Raw genomic sequence first — 27,690 nt, 5'->3', positions numbered from 1 at the left:
TTAAGGAGCACATATTTTGTTGGTGTATTGGCATGGACAATATTGATGGATATTCAGATGGGAATTTCCAGTATTTCTCTTCTGCCTTCAGGGGGACTGCTATTTCTTTTGAAGTTTGTATTTTCATTTCTGATATGCTGTTACTATCCTGTACCATGCATTTTGGGTTACACTTGGGAGGAGGATATTATCAGTGCTATGATGATTATTATTATTATTATTATTATTATTATTATTATTATTATTATTATTATTATTATAAAACCTAACATACATCTGAGTCAGACATGGAGGTGCTGGTCGAAGCAAGAGGAAAACACCTTCAACACCATGGGACTAGTCAGTTCAGCTATTTAAGTTCCTATTATCATTATACAAGAGAGGAACTAGATTATTTTATTCAGTTTTATTGTTTTTTCCCCATGCTGTGGTTTATATATTTTTTTCAATAATTTCTGTTCAGCAACCATTTTAAATCAGTCATGAATCTGACAGAGGTTTATAAATGGAGTGTTTTAAAACATTGACACAGGTTAGGGCTGCACTACTACTGGGTTAACTAACATGGATTGAAAAGTGAATTTGCTGTAGCTTCAGATTTTGCTGGTGGCTTGGGTCTGGGTCTGTGCTGTTGCTGGGCTTATACTGGGGGGTATTTAATTCCTCATCTCAACTCAGCTCTCACAACAAAGACAGATCAGTAGGCCTGCTCACATTACTTTACCACCTTAAAGTCCACTAAATCAGATATCTAATACACTTGTATATGATGTAAATGATAAATATCTTGTGAATGTGAATGTGAATGAAGATCTTGATAGGGTGATCTCAGGAGTATAAGGGGAGTGGTTAAGGCTTTTGTCCTGGAGTCTGACCCTGGATCTGGACAGGTGTCGTGCTGTGTGTCTTCAGGAGGTGACATGAAACAGCATTGACTCTTCAGTGGTTGCAGCTTACAGTGGCATTACAGTACACCAGTTAAGTGAGGACAAGTGCAAGTCAACTGTACATTTAAAAAATCTGTATGACACACCAAACAGAGTGTTAATCAAACCAATCTTAACCACTGGTCAGGAGTCACTTAGATTCCTGCTCACTCCCAATGATCTTCACCTCAGCTGTGTCCTGGATGTTCCCCTCTAATTCCAGGACAACCTTAGACACTGAGCATACAGGAATATGATCATATTTGTCAGGAGATAAAATAATAATAAAAATAAAAAAGGTTACATTTAGAAACTAATATTTTTTAGTTGTCCACTTAAGCAGTAAAAACGTATTGCTACTGCTGTTTTCTTTTATAAAAAAAAAAACAAAAAAAACCTTTTCCCCAAAAATCTTCTAAGGGGTTTATTAATAGTGCTGCGAATTGTGTTTTGAGAACTCTGGTCATCAGTGTTTGCAGTGAACAATGACTGCTTTGTCCATTCAGTCTGAGCTCGGATTTTGTTTGGCATTATGAGTGTGATGGAAAAATCCATGAACTCAACAATAAACCGGTGCTACAGAGCAGGAATCAATATCTTTTTGTTTGTGATATAATTCAAGTACAATTGTGTGTGTTGGCTCTATCCTCTTCCTATGGAAACTGTAGGTTTGATAAGGTGCAATGGAAGGCAATTGCCATACATTTACACTTATAAGAAATAAATAAAACTATTACATCAATACTAAAAGCAAAACACTAGAGCACTTTTTTAGTCCCACGGTCCACAATTGCAAATTATCGGAATCATGGCATTTATTTATTTTTCATTACAATATACAACATAATTTCATGATATCTTATTGACTGATTAATTTTGCTGTCAGTTGATCCCAGGTTCATTATTATTATTATTATTATTATTATTATTATTATTATTATTATTATTATTATTATTATTATTATTATAGTCCTATACTCCTCTTGTCTACATATATGTATGTATGTATGTAGGATTATTTTTTTCTGGAGCCAGTGTGTAAGATGTAGCAGTTTACAGAGTGCTTGTCATCTTCATGGCCAAAGTGTATTGAAGGTTAAAGCCACTGTAATCATGGCAGCAATTAGCTTAACTATTTTTTTTTTTTAATTCATTAAGACTTTCTACAGCTGAAGAAATATTTTCTTAGACTCAATCTCATTTCCAGATCCTGAGAACGTTGTGCTTTAGGGTGTGAATTAATTAGTGGGCTCTACTAATGATTCATTTAAGAAGAAAATGCTCTGTTAGCTGAATTACTTATTTCCTGAGGCCTAAACAACTGCAAATGCTGTGAGTAGGAGGTCCAATGTGTAAGAAAGAGGGTCTTAATGAGACATCTGATAGTGTCTAACTGTCTGATTTACTAACTGTTGGTACCAACCACTAAAGAATAAGTGGTTAAGAGCCACCTGCCTTTTAAAACATTGTCATCATCAGTTTCCCCCCAAAGAAACCTCATCTTCAGTATCAGCATCCATTGAGCACTCAGGATAAAATTACACCACAACAATTAACAATGAGATATTACTTTTAGAACTGACACAAGGTCTTTGTTCTCTTGAATATAAAAAAGTTAAACTCATCTCATTATGAGCAATCTTCATTCCAGTTCAGAGTTTTAATAACATAAATACAACTGCAAAAAAACAATCTATTGTGGTGTGTGGGTGGGACCTTGGTAAAGCAGGTCCTGGGCTTTTCTCCGCATTGGCTCAAGCCTGTAAAAAATAGAGAAGCGTGACAGAATAAGGGAAGGGTCAGAAAATTCTGCAGTTATTGCAACTAATTGAATTTATCTTTAATTTGTTTCATTTTGTGAGCTATTAAGGTTTAGAACAAATAATACAAACTCTGGCCTACCTCTGAATTGCAAATTACAATCCTGTACCTGATCAGGTTTTCATTGAAAGGCAGTCGAATGTGACCCCTGGTAATAAATGGACCACGACAGGGTACAGGTTTGTAATTTGTGGTTCACAGGGAGGTAAAAAGTTTTGATTTGCTCTGGGTCCAGGCCACCTTTCATTTATTTTTAAAATTATAGTCAACAATGTTTCCGGTTTATCACAAGCATTCCTTTGCCTCATCTGCCAGCTCCCTCTCGAGACAGATATGTTTCCATGGATGATCAGTCCAGGTCTGAATTGTACCTTTTTACCATCATCAATGCACACCTCAATATAATTTTAAAATCTGGGGCCCTTCAGTGTTCGTGGACGGGTGACACTGAAGTATGAAACTGTCATTAAAACAGCTGTCAGCCTATATTTATTTGTTTTTCTATTCAACTATGATACAAAGAAAAACTTTTTTCATTTATACTTTGAAGAAGCAGTATTGAGAATATGCCTTCCTTTTCATTGCATAAAGAAATACAAAAAGAAATCCCCAAAACTTGAAGTAAATATGGTAATATCCACCCTCCTCTTATATAAATGTTACGCTCCTGCATTCCTACAGCTTTAAAGATTTTCTCAAACCACTCACCCCACCAGGTTTATGAAATATTGTACGAGTGTGGCTCTTTTCATTCCTCAGTATCCTTTCAATGTATCACTAAATGGATTGCACCGTCACTATGACCACTGGTATCTTACTTTGTAATTTTGTCCATATTAAAGGCATTGTGGGAGCATTTACAGCAAGGTGTGAATATTTTCCCCTCCAGATGAGAGAGCCTTGGCCATTGCATGTTATGATGGGGGTCACACGAAGTTGCACCAAAAGGTGACAATATTGTCTTTGACCAATTATTTGAAAATGTAACCAAAGCACAATGAGTTCTGTGTAGAGAGAATTTGCCCATGCAGAAAAACTTTTTTTTTTTACAGTTAACTGTTTGATATATATGTTGTATCTATCTAATTATTACCCCTCCTGAGATGGACTTATATGTCTGTGATCTACAAAAAAGCAACAATGTAAGAAAGTAAGAAACAGCTAAAAGCCAACCTTTAAATATTTCTTTCCATCTTGCATATTAGCTTTTGAACAATGAACTTGACTACATAGCACCAACAGTTTGGATTTGTTTAGATGTTAGATGTAAAATATAGATAGATAGATAGATAGATAGATAGATAGATAGATGGATAGATATATTCTGTATGTTCATTTAATCATCATAATCTCATCTCCTGTGTATGAAAAGTAAATGTGTAGCAACAGGAATGAAATATACTGCAATGAAACTGCTGGATGTATAGCAGTTATCATATGACAGATGTCTTGGCATCTGAAATGGCCCACATCTTATTGGATTTAAGGTTTCCTACTTATTCTCCTACATGTTCCTTCACAGCAGAGGACTGCAATTATATCTCATATCTATCTGGAGTTCCCAGTAATTTTAGCAGAGAACATAAATTGGACGTGCTTTTTTTCCCCAATGCAGTTGCACAGTGTACTAGAGACCCTGAACAAGCATCTCAGAAGAGTATCTTCATAACGTTATCCAGCTACTTCACGAAAATTACGCTTCACAGAGATCCTGAAAGCTGTTGACACAATGACATGGCTGTTAATATATTTCACTGAACATTGTTTTTTTTGTTGTTTTTTTATGCTGTGTTAAATGACAGAAATTAGTAATTAAGGCCATCTGTACATGGAGATTAATTCTTAGTCTATAAGGACTACTTATGAAGGAGATTTGACCCAGAATATATTACACTTCAATTTTCTCTTCTATTCCCTGATGTGGAGCTAGTGGTGTACATGCATTAAAGTGTTATAATGGAGGATCTGAGATTAGAAAAAAAGAAAAAGCTACTCTCATCTGAGCTTGGCTGTTGCTAATTTCAACAGCAGGCTGCCAAAAGCTTTGTGAAAACCCCAATTTGAATCTGTGTCTGCGATTCTGCTCCTGCACAACAGCTTTTATGAAATGGGCCGCCTTGAGAAATGGGCTGTGTTAGTCCTGAGTCAATGTCGATTATGGTCTTTGCTAATGCTAACCAGGTCTGATGTATCATTTTTTACTTAACGATGGTTAAACAGAAATGCAGGCCCTCATTAAGTAATTATAATACTCTCACATCTTCGCTTTTTAACATTTTCAAGCCTGTTATAGATGTATAGATATATATAGATAGGTTGATAGATGCAGCTGTGTTTATTAAACAATGTTTTCAAATCCCATTGCATGATCACACCATCTCAGTTTTTTATCACTGAATAAGAGAGTGCTGGATACATAACTGTCAGCTGTTTGAGTCTCTGCCAAACAAAGGAGCATGCCGTTGACCTTGTGATCCTTTTTGATGCATTTTGGCTGATCTTGACATCCGCTGACACCCCAGTCAGTCAAGATCTTAAGCAGATTGTTTGTGACCATAACACATGGCACCAGTCGTTGTCTTTTTCTTTTGTGTTCTGACCATTCTCATGATTAACAGTAATTGTTTCCAATGAATATAAAGAGCTTTGTCTAGAGAAGGTCTTACAAAAACGCTACACAAAACGGACGCTTTGGCCTGTTAAACTGGCACATTAGCACAATTCACTCTAGGTTAAACAAGCCTAGTGAGACCTTCAATCCACGGATTTGATCAAAGCTATTCAAATCAACCATGTCCCCTGTGCAAGATGAACATAATGATTAAACTGCGTAGTTGTATTCTTTAATATATATGCAGGCTGTGGTGTAAATAACCTATGACTTGGTTAAGTAATTGGCACTGTTTTTCACTATGTTACTGGTGGGATGGCTAGGAGTTTACTGTAGGTATAGCTGTATTCCTATTAATACATAATAATACCTAATGGAGATGTACATAAAGACTGCACAACCCAGGTGTGGCTGCAAACAGACTTAGGACCTGTGACGCCTCCCACGCTGCAGCCACAGCTGTCTGGACTGCCGGCAGCGGATCTTCTGACTTTGTTTTGGAAGAAAGCACCTTCAAACAATGAAGCTGCAAATTTTACAAAATAACTTTCTTTTTTTTTTAAGAGTGTGGGATTGAATGAGTGTGTTTCTCACATGTTTAAAATGTTCCTCTGTAAATGAGATGTTATCTGTGGGTGTGTTGTTTTTTGTTTTTTTGGCCACAAAACTGATTCTTCCTCACTCTTCTCCCAAACTCCTACTTGTACCCTCGCTTCACATGTAAATTAGCACAAAAGCAAACTGCCTTTCTCATAGATTCATTTATTTCCCTTTCACATCACCAAAAACAGCTTGTTGAACTGATACTACAGGAGAGGCAGGTTTGTCAGCAGCATAGAGAGGTAATCACATTTTAGGTGCTTAAGATTTTTTATTACAAATTAATAAAGAAGCTGTGTGCATATGTGATATAATCATTTAATAATGTGCTTTCCTGCTGCCTGTGAATGATTAATGTAATGTTTCAAGATGCCTCCTTGTCCAAAATCTTTAGTTTTTTAGGCTCACCTCATCTTGTAGGTATTTCATTGAATAAAAGCGTGTATTTTACAGCATTTTTTATTGATGTTGTATAATTGCATTAATGTGAGTTTAATCCTCAAGAGCCTAGTATGAACAGAATGAGTACATTTATAAATCGCTGCTGTCAGTAGGGCACAGCTTTGAAGAAGCTACACCAGGAATGACAGTGAAAAGCAGAAGACATCCCCTTGTGGTGAGATTAAACCTGCTGCAGAAATAGGAAATATATGTCTATGTACACTGAGTGTACAAACCATTAGGAACACCTTCCTAATATTGAGTTGCACTCCATATTGCCACAAGAACAGCCTCAATTTGTCTGGGCATGGACTCTATAAGGTGTCGAAAGTGTTCCACGGGGATGCTGGCCCATGTTGTGTCAAGTTGGCTGGTAATGGATCTCTACCTCAAATAGCTTGTCCCATCCCATCTCATCCTAGCCTTGTGGCATGGTGCATTATAATGCTAAAAACATGCATTAGCTGATGGATACACTGCTGACATGAAGGGATACACCTGATTGGCAATGATGTTCAGATATCCTATGGCATTCAAACGTTCCTCCACTTGTATATCAAGAGGCTCAATGTGTGCCATGAAAACACACCCCACAGCATCACAACACCAGCCTGCAGTGTTGACACACAGCATGATGGATGCATGTACTCATGATACACATGGCAAACTGTATAGTGTGAAAAACCCAGCAGCATTGCTGTTCTTGACACAGTCAAACCGGCATGCCTGGCACCTACTACCATACCCTGTTTGAGGGCACTTAAATCTTTTGTCTCGCCCATTTACCCTCTGAATGGCACACATCTCAATTGTGTCACAGCTTAAAAATCCTTCTTTAAAATGTCTCCTCCCCTTCATCTACGCTGATTTAACAGGTTACATCAAGAAGGGATCATATCTTTCACCTGGATTCTCCTCGTCAGCCTATTTCATGGAAAGAGCAGGTGTTCTTAATGTTTTGTACACTCAGTGTGTATGTGTGTGTGTATATATATATATATTTGGCTTTCTTCCTTTCTTCTTTGCTTGAACGCACAGCCTTCTGTCAGAAGCAATTCACTTATTCTCTCTGTGGATTCCTTCCATGCGTTTTAATGGTTCATTTGTTCAACTTTTCCCTAAATGCTTGAATTAGCTGATTCCTGCGAGGGGTGGATTTTACACTTGAAAAATAACAAAGGACATTCTTAAGTGAAGAATTCTAATGAGTTTCTTCTCTCCTTGCTTTGTGTCTTGTTCGACTAGTACAATCATTATAGAAGCTTTTTTGTTTTTGTTTTTATATATATGCATGTGTTTCAGACCTCAAGGAGTTGTCTGTCTACTGCTGCAGCTCTTATGAATCCCAGTCACAGTCAGCCCAGATTCACAGTAGCCTTCTCTGGAGCATAGGGCTCAGCCTGCTCTGTGGGAGCTGGCACCCAGCTGGAGCAGTCGCAAACCCCATTCATTGTCATCTTTCTAATACCCTACAGGTGTTGGGATGAAATACAGTAGTTATATATTCATAGATGTTTAGCAGTCTGTTTTACAAGCTGAAAAAGCCTTAGTAAATACTGTCCTGTACTTCCAAACAGGACCTTCCCCTTTTCTCCCTCACTCATGATGAGGGCCGCTTCTTCAACCTGATTCTGTGAATCCAGCTTTAGAGCTGCACCGTCTGTGGATGAGAGAGGCAGCACTGAGAACAGGATTACATGCAATTGACACGTTGTTTGCCACTGGTCTGCCTGCCCTCCACAACACAGGAAGGCTGCCCACATCTGCATTGGTTTAGTTTAGTTGTTTTTTTTTTCTTCAAAAGAGTACTGTTAGTCATTTTTGTAAACTCATCCAAACACTTTGTTTTGCCTTTCCTCTTTGTGCCAGGGAGGAGGCGTTCTGTGTTCATGTTCATCTCTGCTTCAATCTCTGTGCTCTTTCCTTCTTCCTGAATTGATCCTGCTTGTCAAAAGTTAAAAGGTTATATTGGGATGTAGATGTTATATATATATATATATATATATATATATATATATATATATATATATATATATATATATATATATATGTGTGTGTGTGTGTGTGTGTGTGTGTGTGTGTGTGTAAAAAGTGATGAGTGATTTTAGTAATCTGCCAATTATTAGACATGTGGGTAAGTTATTAATGTCCAATTACGTTTTATCAGATTCCATTTTGAATTATGTTTTGGGAAATTATACCTTTTGTCAGTTTCAAATGAAATACTTTTCTCCTGGGGTTTTGTGGCAGCAGCTAAATAAGTGATACAGGGTATTGAGTCCTTATTCCTTGTGACAGAAATATTGGAAAATGGTATTCATTTGCACCTGGCAATTGTCTTAGGTCAGTTTGAGTGTATGCTAGCAGAAAATGTTTTGTATCCATCAAATGGACTAGCTCTCTGCTTCTCTGGAACTTTTTTGGTAACCAACAAGGTAGTTCGTAGTAACCAACCATGTACAGTGAGGGAAAAAAGTATTTGATCCCCTATCAATCAGCAAGATTTGTGTCTCCCAAGTGTCTTTTATACAGGTAACGAGCTGAGATTAGGAGCACTCTCTTAAATATCTGCTTCCTTGCTGAGGGTTTTATGGAAAGTATGCAAGATGTTCTGTGTAGCTGTACAGTGATAAAATGCCACTCACTAATAGACCCGGCAAACTCCACGAGGACACGGAGTGGCTCACACTCAATTGGACGAAAAGGGAAAAGCTTTTTTTTTACCGCAGCATCTCTAGATGGGCAATCTCTTAAGCACATATGTAGTCATGTTGAGTTGGACACAACATTGGGGCACGCCTGCAGCTGAGAGAGGGCAATTTAAGTTAAAACAGGTTCTACATTTGTGTTGCTGAGGTACACAAAATATAACTGGATGGATGGATGGATGGATGGATGGATGGATGGATGGATGGGTACAAAAAATTTAAACATCAGCTCCAGAGGGCACATATAGTGAGGGAAAAAAGTATTTGATCCCTTGCTGATTTTGTACATTTGCCCACTGACAAAGAATGATCAGTCTATAATTTTAATGGTAGGTGTATTTTAACAGTGAGAGACAGAATAACAACAACAAAATCCAGAAAAATGCATTTCAAAAAAGTTATAAATTGATTTGCAAGTTAATGAGGGAAATAAGTATTTGATCCCCTATCAATCAGCAAGATTTCTGGCTCCCAGGTGTCTTTTATACAGGTAACGAGCTGAGATTAGGAGCACTCTCTTAAAGGGAGTGCTCCTAATCTCAGCTCGTTACCTGTATAAAAGACACCTGTCCACAGAAGCAATCAATCAATCAGATTCCAAACTCTCCACCATGGCCAAGACCAAAGAGCTGTCCAAGAATGTCAGGGGTGTTTTTCTGCTAAGGGGACAGGACAACTGCACCGCATCAAAGGGACGTGGATGGGTATTCCAGCATGACAATGACCCAAAACACACAGCCAAGGCAACAAAGGAGTGGCTCAAGAAGAAGCACATTAAGGTCCTGGAGTGGCCTAGCCAGTCTCCAGACCTTAATCCCATAGAAAATCTGTGGAGGGAGCTGAAGGTTCGAGTTGCCAAATGTCAGCCTCGAAACCTTAATGACTTGGAGAGGATCTGCAAAGAGGAGTGGGACAAAATCCCTCCTGAGATGTGTGCAAACCTGGTGGCCAACTACAAGAAACGTCTGACCTCTGTGATTGCCAACAAGGGTTTTGCCACCAAGTACTAAGTCTTAGGGGTCAAATACTTATTTCCCTCCTTAACATGCAAATCAATGTATAACTTTTTTGAAATGCGTTTTTCTGGATTTTTTTGTTGTTATTCTGTGTCTCACTTTTAAAATACACCTACCATTAAAATTATAGACTGATCATTTCTTTGTCAGTGGGCAAAAATACAAAATCAGCAGGGGATCAAATACTTTTTTCCCTCACTGTAGTAACCAACATGGAATACCATGTTTAAAGTGTGTTCTCTTTCTTAGACGTTGTAAAACATGACGATGCTAGTTGGTATACCATGCATACCATGCATACATTTTAAAAACAAACAAATCACCTGGGCCAGATGATATATTTCCAACAGAAATGAGGGAAATTATTTATAGGTCACTAACTCAAATATTCCAAATGACACTTAGAACAGGGGATGTGCCAACTGACTGGAAGACAGAAAATGTCATACCAATCCACAAGAAAGGGGACAAAACCAAGCCAGGAAATTACAGACCAATCAGTCTCACCTGCATCACCTGTAAACTGTTGGAAAAAATGATTAGACAGAAAATAAAGGAGCATCTTAATGAAAACCATATTTGTGGAGATAGTCAACATGGGTTTAGACGAGGCAGATCATGTCTTACTAATTCATTAGAATTGTTTAACATGCAACTGTGGCTGTAGATCATGTGAAAGCATATGATATGATATACTTAGATTTTCAAAAAGTTTTTGATAAGGTTTCACACCAAACACTGATCCTCAAATTGGAAGCTGTAGGCATTCAGGGTAATGTAAGTAGATGGATTATGAACTGGTTGATGTCTAGGAAACAGAGGGTGTTGATTAGAGGAGTTGCTTCTAACTGGAGTGAGGCTGTTAGTGGAGTTCCACAGGGATCAGTACTAGGGCCTTTGCTTTTTCTAATCTATATTAATGATCTGGACTCTGGGATAGTTAGCAATCTTGTTAAATTTGCAGATGATACTAAAATAGGTGGCTCAGCAGAGAAAATCTCGGCAGCACAGGTTATTCAAAGGAACTTAGATAATATTCAGTTGTGGGCCGACACCTGGCAGATGAAATTCAATGTGGACAAGTGCAAGGTAATACATGCAGGAAACAAAAATATCCACTATAATTACACTATGGGAGGAATAGAACTGGATGAAGTAACACATGAGAAAGACCTAGGAGTCTATGTGGACTCCTCACTTTCTCCATCTAAACAATGTGGGGAAGCAATAGAAAAGGCGTAGAGGAGACTACGTGGGGACTTGATTCAAGTCTTCAAAATCATGAATGCCATCGACCACATCAAACCAGAGGAGCTTTTCCAGACACACGCACCCAGGGACACAAATGGAAATTGGGCTTCAAGGCATTCGAGACAGAAAACAGGAGACACTTCTTCACACAGAGGCGTCACAATCTGGAACAAACTCCCCAGCGATGTGGTTGAAGCTGAAAATTTGGAAACATTTAAAAATAGACTGGATAGGATCCTTGGATCACTCAGTTATTAATGGACACCAAACAAGCACGATGGGTCGAATGGCCTCCTCTCGTTTGTAAACTTTCTTATGTTCTTATATGTTCTTAAGGAATACAGAATGTTAGGGTATATTGTCAAAAGTGTAGAATTGAGAACAAGGGCAGTGATGTTCAGACTGTACAATGCACTAGTTAGAGCTCATCTGGATACTGTGTACAGTTCTGGGCTCCACACTTCAAGAAAGATATCGCTGCTCTAGAGGCAGTTCAGAGGAGAGCAACCAGACTTATTCCAGGTCTGAAGGGAATGTCCTACTGAGAGACTGAGGGAACTGTACCTTCTCACCCTGGAACAGAGGAGACTACATGGGGACTTGATTCAAGTCTTCAAAGTCATGAAAGGCATCGACCACATCAAACCAGAGGAGCTTTTCCAGATCAGCAGGGACACACGCACCCAGGGACACAAATGGAAATTGGGCTTCAAGGCATTCGAGACAGAAAACAGGAGACACTTCTTCACACAGAGAGTTGTCACAATCTGGAACAAACTTTGAATTTTGCATTTTGCCCTTCATTCTCAAATATATATTGGATTCTTCTCTGCCCGTCTCTAGGGACATTTATTTTTTTCACCAACAGCTTTTCCTCAAACATTCGCGGACATCCTTCAGGTCACGATAACCTTTGATGGAAACTAGCCCATTGACATTCTGAGTCTTGAATATGTATTCTAATCGACCCTGTCAGCCATGAAACCAGTGACAGTACTAGACTAGAAACTAGAAATGATCATCAAAATGATAAGTATTAGAATTCTGTACAGTACTCTACTCAGGTTATTTACTGAAGCAATTAACTACAATTTACCGTTTACTTCCTCCTAATTGTCTTCTTTTGTTTATTGAGGATGCTGGTGTATTGAAGTTAAACTCTGTCAACAGATCAATTAGAGAATTACAATAATCGTCTCTATTCATGAAATGTAATTTCTAGGCTATTAATGATTGTCTTTCAAATTGAATCCTTGCAATTTTATATTCAGTCACTGAAAGCAGAATGCATTAACTCCCATAAATAAACTATTGGGTTTAGTTGTATTTACAATATTCCAATGTTTTGTGCACAGTACAGTGGTGTCTGATAATATTTTAATCACACCAAATTAATGCAGTTTGACTAAATTAGCTAATTTCATGGTCTTCTGAGCAGACAAAATCCTTAAATAGGCAGGATTTGCCTCTTCCAGAGCAGTTGGAAAAATGAACAAATAATTCCCCAGATATAGACATGTTTACAAGAGTAAGAATTAATGACCAGTTTGATAAGAGAAGCTCTAAAACAGAAATGTGAAAATTGTACATCCTAAATAATAAAAAGGTGATTACATTTACAAAGTAGTTTATGATCAAAGGTGGTCAGAATTTAAGGAAACTAAATCTAAGAAAATATACAACCTCTACTGGACTGGAAAATCACCAGAGAAATGGCTACACTGTGTCCCTCGCCATGCACTGTAGCAAATACATGTCACATGCTTAAGTTTGAAGCAAATTCTGTGTGAACAAGGATGTGATCTAATGTCAGCTGGAAAAAAAAATCTTATATTAGACATGTTATGTGTGGTACCTGTCTGTTGATGTACAACAACACAGTTTGATAGTACAGTCAGTTCTGGAAAGTCATAAATAGGGCTAGACCAAATCAAAACATTGACCTACCCCCGAATCTGTACCCTAAAACAGTTTAATGTATTGCTAGAAGTCAGTTTCTGCTACTTATAAATCAAAACACTTAAGCATGGTAGAGGATGTCAGCAGATAATGGAGAAGTTGGTACTCTTGCCCATTGCTCACAGCTGATATTCATTGAAAATGCTAGGAACATGTAACATAATTTGCAAAATAAAATAAAGAAAATTCAAGACCCAAACAAATTCTGCTTTATGGGGAAACAAAAATCTTCCAAAAAAACGAACAAACCGTGTTGATAAAGCAAGTAAGTCAGTTAGCTCTCTGCCCAGAAAACTGAAAACATATGAAAGATGAAAAGTTACACTGATAGTAAGCTCCATTACACACTTCTCTGAAATGTTTCTGTATAGAAATAAAAATATGGGTTTTGATACTGACTTCATAGAAACAGGAAAATATAAAAGCAGGATGACAAAGTTTTATTGTTATTTGTTTGCCATACCAAGATTATTACATATTCTGAGTAATATTTTTTCTTATGGAGTTCTGTTTAAATGGTTTCAGCGATTGTATCCTTATGAAAAGAATAAACTGCACACATTGCTACAATTTCAGCACCGTTGTTTGTGATAAATGATACACATATTGCTTTGCTAAGATATAAACTCTTAGATAATTGTTTATGTATGTTTGGGAGATGTGTTACTCTGTTTACTACTAACTCTTCAATTAGCATACTATGCTGCAGGAGAATGGGCTGTGAAACACAACATGATGTGATGTTTAACTAGAAGCACAATGTGATGGCTTGTAGTGGGTCCCCTTTCTAAACTGAAATTAAATGTATTTTATTGGCCGATTGTGATCAAAAGGCGCATAAATGAATTATCTTTATTCAAAAATAAAAAAGTCTCCCCTTCTCACAGTTAATATTATTAATGTTCATGAAAGACTTTCTCGTCACATCACATTCTGTGTGGAAATTTAAAGTGACATCAGAGGCAATTTCTAATAAGACCAGTGGCTTGAAATGGTCCAGTGATCTTGACGGGGGCTAAGAGCGTGTAGCCGGGCCTCTTTGGAGTAGAAGCGACACTGTGCAGACACTAATGAACCGGACTGGCACAAATGTAAATTGTGCAACTAACTTAACAGAGAGATGGGGAGAGAAAACATTCAATAAACACTCCAAAACATTTTTCATTTTCACCCTTTTTGATTTGAGTATATTTATGTATTTATGTATGTATTTATGTATTTATGTATTTATTTATTTATATTTGTATATATCTGCAGAATATTATGGTTTGTTTGAAGCTTATTTGTTAATTCTTGCAGAAGTACTTAAAGAAAGCATTAACAAAAAGATAAAAAGTGCTTGTGTTACACTCAGATTTGCAGTCTTTTGTGTAAATGAAGTGTATAATTTATTAATATGTCAAATATAGTCTGTTTAATATCGAAGAAACAAACATCTTTACCACTTTTCTGGCTTGCCTTCCTGAAAGCACTTTTGTTAAAAAAATAAATTAGTTATCAATATTATCACTGTATAGAAGTGACACATTCACTCTCAGTTTCAACACTTGATTGCACTATTCATTTACTGCTGTGACTTCCTTTTGCCAAGATGTGTCAGAGCAGTAATCTTCTGTCAAAGGCCAGACTAGTCTACACTGACCACAGTGGCTTCCATATAGAAATGACACTTGGGCCTTTTTTGCATTAATGGATGTGAAACACTTTGGTACTGTTTTCACCAGCACAGTTCACAGATGTTCAGCTTATTTGTATAGCACTGATAGAATTATATTAAATTTCTTAATTCAAAGAATGCCAAAAAAAACCATCACTGCTCTCCTCACTTCTACTGCCCAATTCTCACCGCATCAAAACAGCACAGCACTTTGCTCATCGGCTGGACTCTATAGAGCATTCTCAGCCTTCCCTGTCTTTTCTACCTCCAGTTCATTTTCACATCTTTTTTCTTTGTCTGTGCCAAGTTTTGTGCAGTGACCAGGGGGCAATGGAGTAGTGATTCAGTGTGAGCACATAATTTAAGGCTAAAGTTGCATGTTTTGCACAGGGTAGTGTAAGTGAGTGAATGGGATCAAAGCAATCTTCAGAGATACCCTGCGGTTTCAGCTGTATTATATTGCATGACCTTTTTAGTTTCCTGTTCTGTTCATCCTCACATTTGATAAAGCTCTGAGACCCATGGGAGCCCTTTGACATGTTTTCCTATACGTCTCTTGTTCCTCCCATGTACTTTCACAACGCTAAAAAGTTTGGGATAGTCGTCTTGCAACCAGTTATTTGTCAAAACAGAATTTTACCAAGACTTCCTTTCAATTGTTTTATTATGACCTGGTTTATGAAATATCGGGAGATATTCCAGTACAGCCTTCCACGGCTGACTCTCTGGTGCACAGTGGCGGTGTAACTGGGAGCCTTACTTATCCAAGATTGCTTTAAAAGCCAAAGAAAAAAGTCCTTTGACAGGGCAGTTTGTTATTAGCTCCAGGCCCTGGCAGGGCCCCACTATGCTGCGTGGCTTCACCTGAGGATTTTGAGACACTGATGAGATGTAACTAAGTCTGTGGTGTGTGCTGTGCCACACAAGCCTGGAGATCTTAAGAAGAAACTACAGTGTATAGTGCATGTCAAGGCACTCTTCTCATTCATTTTTAATCATCTTCTCCTTTTTGTTTCACTCAAAAGTATTATTATAAAATAATATTATGTAGATACCTATTAGGATTCAGTGATGATCTGATACTTTGCCTGAATACTGGTGTGTATGGTGTTACTGTAAAGTGTAGAAATAACACAAAACGAAACAAAGCACCAGTTTTATGTCTGCCCTGCAAGAAGGATTGTCTACTGAGGCATTACCAGACTTTATTTCAGCTTAATTAGTTTCAAGCTCGGTTGTTTTATGTACAGTGTAGTACAGCCAAGCCGTCTCATCTGATCAGGTCAAACAAGGTCCAGATCTTTCTGTCTTATGTTCCCTTCTTTCTTTCACTCTTTCATTCTGTAGCACAGGTAGATTATTAAAAAATATAATAGCTATGACAGATCAAGTCCTTCCTTCAGAATCAGGCTTGATCTGAATGTGCGCTGGATAATTACTTGTATTTCATCTTCTGTAAAGCATAGATGAGGCTTCCTGACAAATACTCATTTTATCATTTCCCTTATTAACTGAGTTGTTGTTTTTTTTGTTCTTTTACTTTTTTATTTTCTTTATTTTAGTATAATTGCTAGATTCCAGGTGTAATTATCTCTACCAATGTATACAACAGTACACTGGCTGTACAGTGACACATCTTCCCAATGGCATAGAAACTCCATTGAATATACAAGGACATCATCCCTCCTGACATGAAAACCAGTGCACCATGGGAAAGTATATTCCATGATATTGTGTAGTCTTCCTTGACTTGATCTTAAGCTCCTCTGTAGGGTTTCAGTGGAATGTTAAAAGTCACAAAAGCTCATCTTGATCACTTTCTAGTCTACTGGGAATGTGCTGTTCTGTGCTAAGAATCCGAAATATGTATTCCTTTTCGTGGCTTCGTTATAAGACCCTATAGCATTGATTCAATTGGAAATGACTTATCTTCTGTTCTACCTGCGGCATCATTCTCGGTCAGCTTGTTCGAGTAACTAACTCGTCACATTTCAGACACGTTTTAGTAGTGTGCAGCTCTCCTGTCAGCATGTAGCTGGGTTTGCAGTTATTGATTCAGCCTTCAAATCAGTTTTGATCGTCTCCAGTGTTCTGTGCACATCTTAGTGTGTATTGCAATCCGAAATCTGAGTTGAACTTCTAAATTCTGTTCATCTTTCAACACATATATCAAAGACTTGCAGTGCTACACATTAAAAGACACCTGTTATATATACAGACATTCAGCAAGGCTACGCTCATGTCTTCTGGTGAAAGAAATGCCTCTGCCCCTCTGAGCCAGGTCAGCTGTGTGTATGTGCAATTCTGAAGGAGATTATTGTGGACAAACGCTTCACTCACCTGAAATTGAGGGATCCTCCCTAGAGCACCTTATAAATGTTTTTTTTTTTTCATAAACCGGAAGATGATATACCTTGTACAACTTAAAAGAAAGGAATTAAATGTAACCTACTTAAACTAATAAGTGTCCATAGTACAATGGAGCACAACACATTTTTACATTTGACCTTGTTGGATGCTTACTGGCCATTTGTGAATGTCCTATAGAAACGCCATAGAGATCCTATAAGATTATATATTCCTCCAATGACTCCTATGGGATTCCCCTACCACGTGCTCTGTCCAATATAAAGTCCTGTAGTAATCCTGTACTCAAATATTACTCTGTCCCTGATTTTGAATGAATGTACTTTTAATGTATTAGTCATTTGTTTTAATGTTGTTGGCTTATGCCAGTAGGGAGTAATATGTATGGTCTGTTGTCTGGAGGGTGTCTCCACTGCTTTCCAGATGACATTGAAATCAGGTGGGCCTCCGGTTTTATGATTTAACATTTGATGGATTGTTTTTTTCTAAACAACTGGTTTTCATTACCTTCCTGTAATAACAGTGAGCTGAGTGACACAGAGGAGAATGCTGGTAGCAAGCACTGCATTTTGTTACATATTATTTTATCACCTTGTCTCTCAGTAAACGTCCCATCCCTGCTATACGGTGCGTTGATGCATGCCATTAGTAATTAAAGTACTGTTGGATTTCCGTGCCTGCGTCTCTGGAATTCTTCCAAACTGACACCTCGGTGTGATTCACTAATACTCACAGTGTTTTTGTCTCTGGGCCAGTGAAGACTTAGCTCTCTGCTTATGGGAAGTTTACTGGGTACGCTATTCTAAAAGTAGAATAATACCTAGGAAGCATCACAATACCCTGAGGTGAGTCACCCTTGTCTTTGGGATGGTCGTTACGAGCGAGTGAGTCCTGTGTAACTGCCAAAGAAACATACTAGGGGTTTCAAACTGCAGTCAAAGTGACATGGTAAGAAGCAGTGACTCAGTTTACAGCTTCACAGTGAATGCACTTTACACTGGAATATATGGGTTTCTGTTCTGGTTTGTGAATGGTAGTTGAGCTTAATTAAATTATATCTTATGAATTATACATATATTAGAAGATTAAAAAAAATAAAGGAACAGTTTGTTGTGAATTTATTTTTTAAAACAAACAAACAAAAACAAACACAAGTCTCTGTCCCAAAAGGTTTCATTTTAATTTTCCCTACATACAATGCACTGTAATAAATTATATGAAGCTGAAATATTGTAAATATGGGAAGTTATGCAGAATAATTGGGGAATCAAGCATGTTGAAATATAAAAGGATTGTATGGGCTGATTGCTGCGCCCCCCAGTTGCCTGGCAAGCAGGGACCTTCGCAGTGGACACTAGGCAGGCTGAGTAATACTCCTCTCGTCTACAACAAACATAATCACAGGAGCCATCTGAGCCACCAAGGTTAAATCTTGACCATCAGAGATAATCACAGACTTGCACTGCCCTCTTATCCAGCTGGTGTTTTTTGTAATGCCCACTGCAAACAAGCAGAATGCATTTTGACACTAAGGAAGGGTTGGGCATTAATTGTTTGACCCATGTTGTCTGATGTGTTGTTATTATTATTTTTATAAAACTGTGGAAATGTGTTTTTGAGTGGATCACAGGCCCAGGTACAACCAGAATGTTTACACAACCAGCAGCCACTGATTTCAAAACCTGGAGCTCAACGGTATCTTCGCGTTTGCAAGAAGCTTCTCACCTCTGCATTGTAGAAGTCTGCCATCACATAATGGGTTTCTCCCTGCCCCTGCCCCTGCCCATTATTTATTTGTTAATACATTGTGTACTTCTTTTGGGAGGATATTTAGCCAATAGTTAATGTACTGTAAAGCTGAATTCTTGAAAGTTCTTTAGATGCATTTTATTGGAGAGCCTTCATTGGCAACTTTAGGCTAATTGACAGCTATGTTTCAAAGTCATTTACATTCCTCTGTGAGTGTTGCAGGCCATTATTCAGCAGGTTTGTGTTTGGGGAGACAGGAGTATTGAGCTTTAATATTTTATGTTTCTGTATATTTTTTTGGTTTGCTTCAGAGTGTGCAGAGTCTCTTTGTTACTGCAGTGGAATAATCCATTTCAGCTTGTGAAACTGGCTTTTCTACAGATGACCCAGTGTGTCACATAAACAGTGTCTGAAGTGGCAAAGCTGGGAAGCACACAGAGCTAGAGAGCTGGGGTTTGATAAATGGAATCCTGTATTCGTTTGCTTTGTAAAATTAATGGCACTCACTAACCTAATTCAATTTGGCATATTGCATTTACTTGTACAGAATTAAAAGCAACACAGACCGTGGTATAATGCAAGTCACACAAATAATAGAGATGCAGCAGGCAAAACAAAGCTTTTTGAAAATTAAGTAAATTATTTTAAAATGTTGATTAAAACACATTTTAAAATGACAACAGAAGGAATTAATGTAAATAGAATAAGTCAAACAATGCCACAGGGATGAAGAAATGCACATATGGGGTGTTTTAAATTTGTGTAGAAAGAGTATAATTTCCAGAGGTTTAGAACTACAGTACTTTGATCTTTTATTTGAATGCACTGAAATGAGTATATGTATGAATTGTAACTCTTTGCTTTATTTTGGATGGTTGAGGGTTTTTTTTCCTTCCTTTTTTTGGCAGCATTATTTAGTGTCTACTAACTCACATGCTTCTCTTTCCCCCTTCTAGGACACAGACCTCATAATGACATTTAACATATCCATGCACCGCTCCTGGTGGATGGAGAATGGGCCTGGGTGCAAGGTGACCCCGGTGACCCCCCCACCCCCCTGGGCTCCAGAGGATCACCGATACATCAGCATCTCCGGCTGCTTGTTGGAGTATCAGTACATAGAGGTGGCTCACAGTTCTCTGCAGATTGTCCTAGCAGTGAGTAAACCTATTTTCATGATACAGCATTGTTCAGAATGGCTGGGTTCATCAGGGGATCTAGATTTATGTTTCTCTTACTTGTATTCAGTCTTGATCAGTTTGCAGTATGAGGAAAGACACCAACATTGTGTTTTGGAAGAAGTACCACTATTGAAAGGGGGGGTCTTATTTATCTTCATGAATGAACTGCTTTTAAACCTCTGTGAAAGTATACGAAAGTACATCCGGGCCCACATTAAACACTCCGAGTGAAGAGCACTGTTAAAAGAGTAAATCCCCTTCATCCATGCCATTTGCTTTTTGATGCTGATACACATCTGTACACGTGTATTATGTTAGAGCAGCAAGGAACAATTCGGCATCGATCACAGCACAACAGAAGCATCCTGGAAATTGACAAGGGCCACGATAAAGTCTCCATGGCTGTGTTGATGTTTATCTTCCTTGAAAGCTTTTGCTGTTTAGGAGTCTATGTTGAAATCTTCCCTATTAAATATGGACCGGTATCCACATTATTCAGCATACATCCATCATCATTCTGTGTTGCTCACTAATGGACCATCACAGATGAATGGACTTTAATCACTTACTAGTTTTCCAGTTTTTGCATTTTTCTACACATTTGCATTGACAGGGATTTTGAAAATGTAAAACCATTTGTTACAATGATCTGAATGTAAGAATGTAATGTGAAGGGGGTAGACCTTTCGTTCTTCCTGTAGAAGATTGATCTTCCAGAATGTTCTGTCTGAGTGACAGGGTGTTGGAGTAACCTGTATTTAAATAAATGGATAATGGAGGTGAAAATGCAGTGCTGAGATAAATTCACAGTGTTGGTGTCAGCAATGATTTGTGTATCAATTTATGTGAACAGCGATTCCGAAGAAAGCACTGAATGCCACTGTGGAAAAGGGTTTCCTCGATTTTGGGAGACAGATAATGATAAATGTCAGTATAAAACCTAATGGATGATTTGCTCAAGTGTGGCAACTTTCACTCCCTGGTGTGAGACTGTGCAGTTAGTTAAATGTGAAATACCTGCCATTCTGTTTTTGCTGCTCACTAACAAGCGTTGCTTTGTATATCCTTATAATCCATTGTGTTTGTGCCCAGAAGGAGGGCAGCTCAAGTGCTGAGAAGAGCACAACTGTAAGAGTCAGTGATATATAATTGTGAAGGTAAACCAGTGGCATCGAACATCTGCCAACATTGTGTTCGGTCAGTGACATGTGCAAGGTTTCGGGTGATCTTTCCGGGATGTCATCTGGCTGTTTAAGAGTTCCAGTCTTGAGTATGTGCATGAGTTGACATTTGGCCGCTGTATTTATTTGCCTTTCAAAATTTTAACACTGTTACCTGTAGCCAATATATGATGTTGGAATATTACATAATTATAAATACCTTATTTGGTATGGTAGAAATGTATGGTGGGTATGGTGCTATGATTAAACAGCAGTCAGGGGAGCCTATTTAGAGCAACATTTCAAACCCTCAGATGCATTTACTCCAGTTGAAAATATATCGCTCCAATTACAGGATTAAATGTATTCTGTATCAGGCAGACATGTCTTACAGACTTTTATAATGAGGTAATTCACTGTTATGTATGCTTTTCCTTAATAAGATTGTCCCTTCAGTTCCAAAAATAAATAGCTCACTTTATTCGTGTTTCAGACTTTTCTCAAGCAACACAAAGAAGTAAATGCAGACCTATTTCATTGCCATGTGACACATTCAGTTCTATTCACATAAACACATGACAGAATGTCTCCTGAGAAACCCTTCATTGATGGTTTCCTTTTACTATCCTGTGATGTATAAATACAGAGTGACAGTGCAGTACAGGGAAAGAGATAATGTGGAAGGAAGGAGCTGAGTTAATGGTCTGCCAACAAATTATGTTGTTATAGAATTAAAAGCATTATATTGTATAAATGTTAACTGCCATTTTCAATTAGATTTGTAATGCCAGAGACTAATAAAATAGTCAATGCCAGATGCATGTATTATCCATTTAATCTATGTAATGCATTATCATCTGTCAAAATACTGGCACAGCTATGTAAATAATATTTGACATGTATTGACAAGTAGTTCAATATGTCCTGATTAAGATGATAAATTATTTAGATGATTGGAAATACAGTAGTAAAAACAAGCTTTGAAAAAGTGGCTTTGTGAGTTTCACATATTGTTAGTTACTAAACCTTTTCTCTACTAAAAGTTCTTACAGGTAGTCCATATGATATACATGCACAAATACACATGTTTAATGTAAAATATACACACATATATCATCTTTATTCTGTATTTAGATGTAATGATATTTTGCTGAGGTGGGAAGCAGAGGGGCAGCTGTGGAACATCAGAGACGGACCATTCCAATTAGAGTTGCTTCATAACTAACAATTACAGGACACACCATGTTGAATCATTTGTTAATTACAAAATTTGGTTTAATAATCACTTCATGGGTACAGCTGTCAGAAGAGTGTGTAACCAGGTCAAGCATATCAGTCCTGCTATTTGCTGTTTTATATTGAAATAGTTAAAAACTGTGATGGGGTGTCTGGGCAGTTTAGATGTGTTAAGTTACTAATCTCATGCTTAAGTGTTACTCTATTGTAATGGCTGGTCTTGGGGTTTTCATTCTGATGTACGCCTAGGGACATGTGTGTTTCACATGGCACAGACAGTGATTCTGCCTTTGTGGAAATAAACATTTTCCTTTTGTTTTCCACAGAGCGTTTTGTTGTATTATTGTTATTAGGTCTGTTTATGTGCGATGAGTCTGGCGAGAGAGAGTAGCTTCATTTTGCTGGAAGGTGGTCAGGGACTGTGTGGTCCTGACCTCAGTGGGATGGGCTTCCACCATTTAGGGTCCAGGTTTGAATAGGAGCAGGCTCAGGAAGAAAGGGAGCAGAGAGAGGGAACAGAGGGTCCTCTGGAGCAGCAGGACTGGAGAGGTCTGCAGGAAGTGTAAGGAGAGATGAGGGTCTGAAGGTAGCTAGGTGCAGTCTGGTCTAGACAACGGTAGGTTAGAGTCAAAGCCTTCAACTGAACGCGAGCTGAGATTGACAGCTAGTGAAGGGAGCGCAGTAGTGCAGCAGCGTGTGTGAATCAAGGCAGAGAGTATGTCACAGTCGAGCAGCCGAGTCCTGGATGAGCTCGTGGCAGATGCAGGCAGGCCAGCCAGGAGGGAGCTGCATTAATCCAGGCGGGAGAGAACCAGGGTCTGGACGAACAGCTGAGTGAAGTAGTTGGTGAGGAAGGGATAGAATCTACATATGTTGCTCAGGAATCGGCAGGTGCATGTCAGTGTGGTGATGTGCTGGGAGCAGGACAGAGTAGGTCAAGGGCAACTCCGTGATTCTTAGCGGAAAAAGAGGGGGAGAGTGCTGTAGATTCCAGAGGAATTGAGATGGAGAGATCAGTAGAAGGTGAAGAGGAGGAGGGAAAGAAGAGGAGTTCAGATTTGGAAAGGTTACACTTGAGATAGTATTCTTCTGCATTAGCACATCTGACCAGTCTCCACTAGTAAATAAACCCTGTGTTAAAATTCAATTAAAAAACTATATGCAAATTTAAATTTTCATTATCTTTAAAGAAATTATTACTTATGGCTTTAATAAGTTAACCATGGAAATGCATGTTTTCTTTTCTCCTATCAAATGAGTTCAGTTGATCCAGGGATCTCACATTTTAATTTTAAACACTTTTATTAAAGGTGGTTCTTTTGACTGAATACAGAGAGATGAGCAACCATTTCTAATCACATTTTTATTAATAAAAATAACCTTTGTGGTTAATTTAGTTCTGTAAAGTCTTGGCAAATTGACAGTGTCAAACACAAGCAATGTGAGCCAGAGTGCTGGCTGCTGAGGCTGACATTTCGCTGCTTTCCCAGTGTGGGATCATTACAGGGATTGCATGGTGTGCATCTCAGTATAAAAATAATCATTTCAATGTCAGCCTCTAACATAAAGTAGTTCCAGTGATAGACTACTCTTTTCTTCCTTCTTTATTCATTTATTCATTTTACATTTGCATGTAAGTCTCATTTTAAGTATTTCAGTAACAGTGAATATCACAGGAAACATTCTTAAAGTTGTGTTTTTAAACGAGCACAAAGAGAACATCTTCAGTAAGCATGGAAATTAGGACAGGGAAAATTCACACGCCTGTGACTAAATAACACAACTAGTATTCTTATATTCAAATAAACCCCTAAAAGTCACAAAAAACTTAACATGATGCAAAGCTGTATCATAAAGAAACCTTACACCCTCTAAGGCTTTTACATTTTTCATTACAGTACATTTTGTTCTCAAAGTAATACTTTTCTTTAGACTTTTTCCTGTTTTGGCTTGCAGAGTAGTGTGATGACAGGTTCAGTCCAGCGTCATCCATGAGGCAGGGAATTGCACAGCTCAGATTCGGGCCCCTGCGTCTGCTGCAATGTGCACATCATGACATAATTACTGCAAAGCTCTGGGGCGGCAGCGCGCAGTTGATGAAGCATACGCTGTGCCAAGTGCCAGGGGGCGTAACCTGCATTCAGTTTGTTGTGATCTCACACTGGTAATTCTATTATCCTGGCTGCAATTACAGTAACTGTGCCCAGTGATGAGTTTTGTAATTTACTCGGAAAGCATTAATGTACGTTGACATAACCAAGGAGTTAAAAGCACAAGACGAGCACAAATCACACGATTTTCTTGTGAAGAATTACGTCACGGAATCACCCGTGGAATTTTCCGGAAAGCGTTCTGAATGATAACCGGCTGTGACAGCAGTACCTCTGATCATACTGTTTCACACCATTGATCTCTGAATAATACTCATATTCCTCTTGCCTGCAAAGCACAGGTGACATCATGGATACAGACCAGGCTCTCATTATGACTGTGTGGCATCAACATGCCTTGTATATGCATCACACCTGTTGTTGGGGTCAAGTGCTTATGGACAATCGCCTCCTTCTCTTTTCAATTGGGTTAACAATTAGAAAAGAAAACAAACATATGTAAGTTGTCTAATTGAGCTCCTAGAGGGTTGTAAAGGAGGAAAGCTCTCTCCGGGATACTTTAGGAAGATGCTAAGCTGTTAGTAAGATAAATCTACTACCTGTAGGCATTGCAGCAGAAGATAAAACGTTCCTATTTGTGAGTCCATGGTGTATTGTGTGGGGGAAATTGTGCACAAGACAGCATGTATCGCAAACAACAAACCTGTACCCTGTCACACTTTAAATCATTGTTAGAGGCCAAATAAAGATACGATCACTTACAATTCTGTAATTTGCGATTCACAGGGTGGGTCAAAGTATGGATTTGGTTTAAGCCACAGCTGCAGGTATTGTTCATCTCAATTTGAAACCCCACCCTGCTCTGTGACAGAGGCAGAGACAGTTATACGTGGACCCTGCATCTGTAGTTCACCCACTGTGCTTCTCCCAATGCCACTCTGGACTCGGCTCCCACTCAGTCCCGCTGCCACTGAGCAGAAGGGGCCGGTGCGCCAGGTATACCATTGCCCAGCTGATTCGAGCCAGCTGTGTGTCAGCTGAGCACAGCATGCTCACACCATCACTGGCAACTCCTGTCTGCCCTCAGTCAGTGACACAGCCTGGACCTGAACACACGACTCTCCAGACTGTAGAATTGATCCTTCGCTTTGGGCTGAGGTTTTGGCCGGATGAGCAAGTCAGCAGCCTGCAGCTCCCTCTGTTCAGTCGCAGGGTCCTACTGCTAAAGGATGGAAACAGAACAGGCCGATTATAGGTGCTACACGAAGACCTGTTATAAATGAGCACATTGAGCATTATTATAATAACATGCATAAAGAAATATTTTAAAAGACACTTGTAATAAATCAGATCAAGTTTAATTACACATGGGTGTCTCTTTTCTAATGCTCCCTTTTGTTATGCGGGGTTGTCTGATTCACAGTGTATATTTCTGTAATTGTTTTGAAAAGAGCTTAGTCTAGGGTCATTAACTGCAGTATTAAACCAATGACCTATTCAGTTTACAATTTACAGCCATCAGTCATGTCAACTAAAATAAATTTTGTTGAACATGAAGGCAGCTTTTGTTTCATATTTACAGTTGCCGATGATGAGCATGGCTGTACATTCAGAAGGAAAAAAGTTTATTTATTTACAGGCCTCTTGGCAACAGCAGTCCAAAAGCTTTAACAAATGTAAATTCTGAAAGTCATTAAGTTTGGCTGGCTAGACTACCGTCCCTCTTAACATTATCTTTCTGATATATAACTTTACAAAGAAATCAGTAAAGGAAGGCAAGTTTGTTCTGGCGACATAAATTAGTTTGTGAGGATAAACGGTATACTAAGCATAATATTAGGGGAAATCTAACTCATAATAACTGCAATACTAAATTAACATCAATACATAGTGTGGTAAATACAGGAGAAAAAATGTTTTTACAACAGCTTCCAAAAAGTCAATGATTTTTTTATTTATTTTGTATCATTTTTTGTAAATAGAGAAACCTGGTAGAGGCTAGTAGATGTGCAAAGGAACATTTGCATTTTTAAATTAAGCACAAAATATTTAAAGGTGATTTGAGTAGTGTGGTAATTAATTCATTCATTCATTAATTACTGATCAGATCTCTACTTCCAGTCTATAAACCGTGCACATCACTGGAGTGGAATTCTGCTGTCCCCATATATATCAATTATAATGAAAATAATACATGGAAAAACTCCCTTTAACGCCACTATAATGTGGACAGAATGGAAAATCAATTAGCACACATTATAACCACATGGACACATAGAAAAACTCACACCCATTTGTAACAGTGCTGTAGTTCAAGGGTATGTTTTCAAAGTTAGCTGAAGTCTGATTTGGCCTGTGGTAGACTCTAGTAGAAAAAAGTAAACACATGCACCATCTCATGCAATATAGTAAGCATTCTTGCTTAATGTACTGCTAAGTGAGCAGTCTGTGATAAGAGCAATTTGATGCTATATACTCTTATTTACTGATCAACATTATAAACTTGCAAAAGGGAAAGTAACACCATATTCCAATGCATACATTATTCTTAATTATTAACATTTTAAGTGCTCTGTTAGGATGTGTGAAAAAAGTCTGTTGGTCTACATATAGAAAGCTGCTTTTCTAGATTAAGAAACTATTACACTTCATCTCATGCTTGTCAAACTGGAAAAAAAAAAATGAAGCTCATTCTTATTGCTCGATCACTTCACAGATCTTCAGTTTGATGGGTATTAGTTGTGATCTGGACAGGAGTTAAAAGCTATTGAAGGGCTTGTTTCTGATACTGTAGAGACCTCTAACATGCTTCTTAATCGCCTCACCAGATAAGGCTTTGAAGGGATGTGTGGGGAACTGAACGGATTTCTCAAATGTCAAAAATGACACGCAAGTG

General features: G+C 38.2%; 1 protein-coding gene across 2 annotated transcripts in view; it reads left to right on the top strand.

Moving 5' to 3' along the window:
- Positions 1 to 27,690, top strand: part of nkain2 (sodium/potassium transporting ATPase interacting 2) — a 152,789-nt gene that overhangs the window by 106,218 nt on the left and 18,881 nt on the right. For both annotated transcript variants that reach the window (XM_066707317.1, XM_066707324.1), the window contains exon 4: positions 20,063 to 20,263. In XM_066707317.1, the coding sequence (XP_066563414.1) occupies positions 20,063 to 20,263 (201 nt within the window). The remainder of the gene's footprint in view (positions 1 to 20,062; positions 20,264 to 27,690) is intronic.

Source organism: Amia ocellicauda, chromosome 1 (genome assembly GCF_036373705.1).
Source record: "Amia ocellicauda isolate fAmiCal2 chromosome 1, fAmiCal2.hap1, whole genome shotgun sequence".
In the NCBI taxonomy this organism is placed as follows: Eukaryota; Metazoa; Chordata; class Actinopteri; order Amiiformes; family Amiidae; genus Amia; species Amia ocellicauda.
This window is presented reverse-complemented; position numbering and strand designations above follow the sequence as displayed.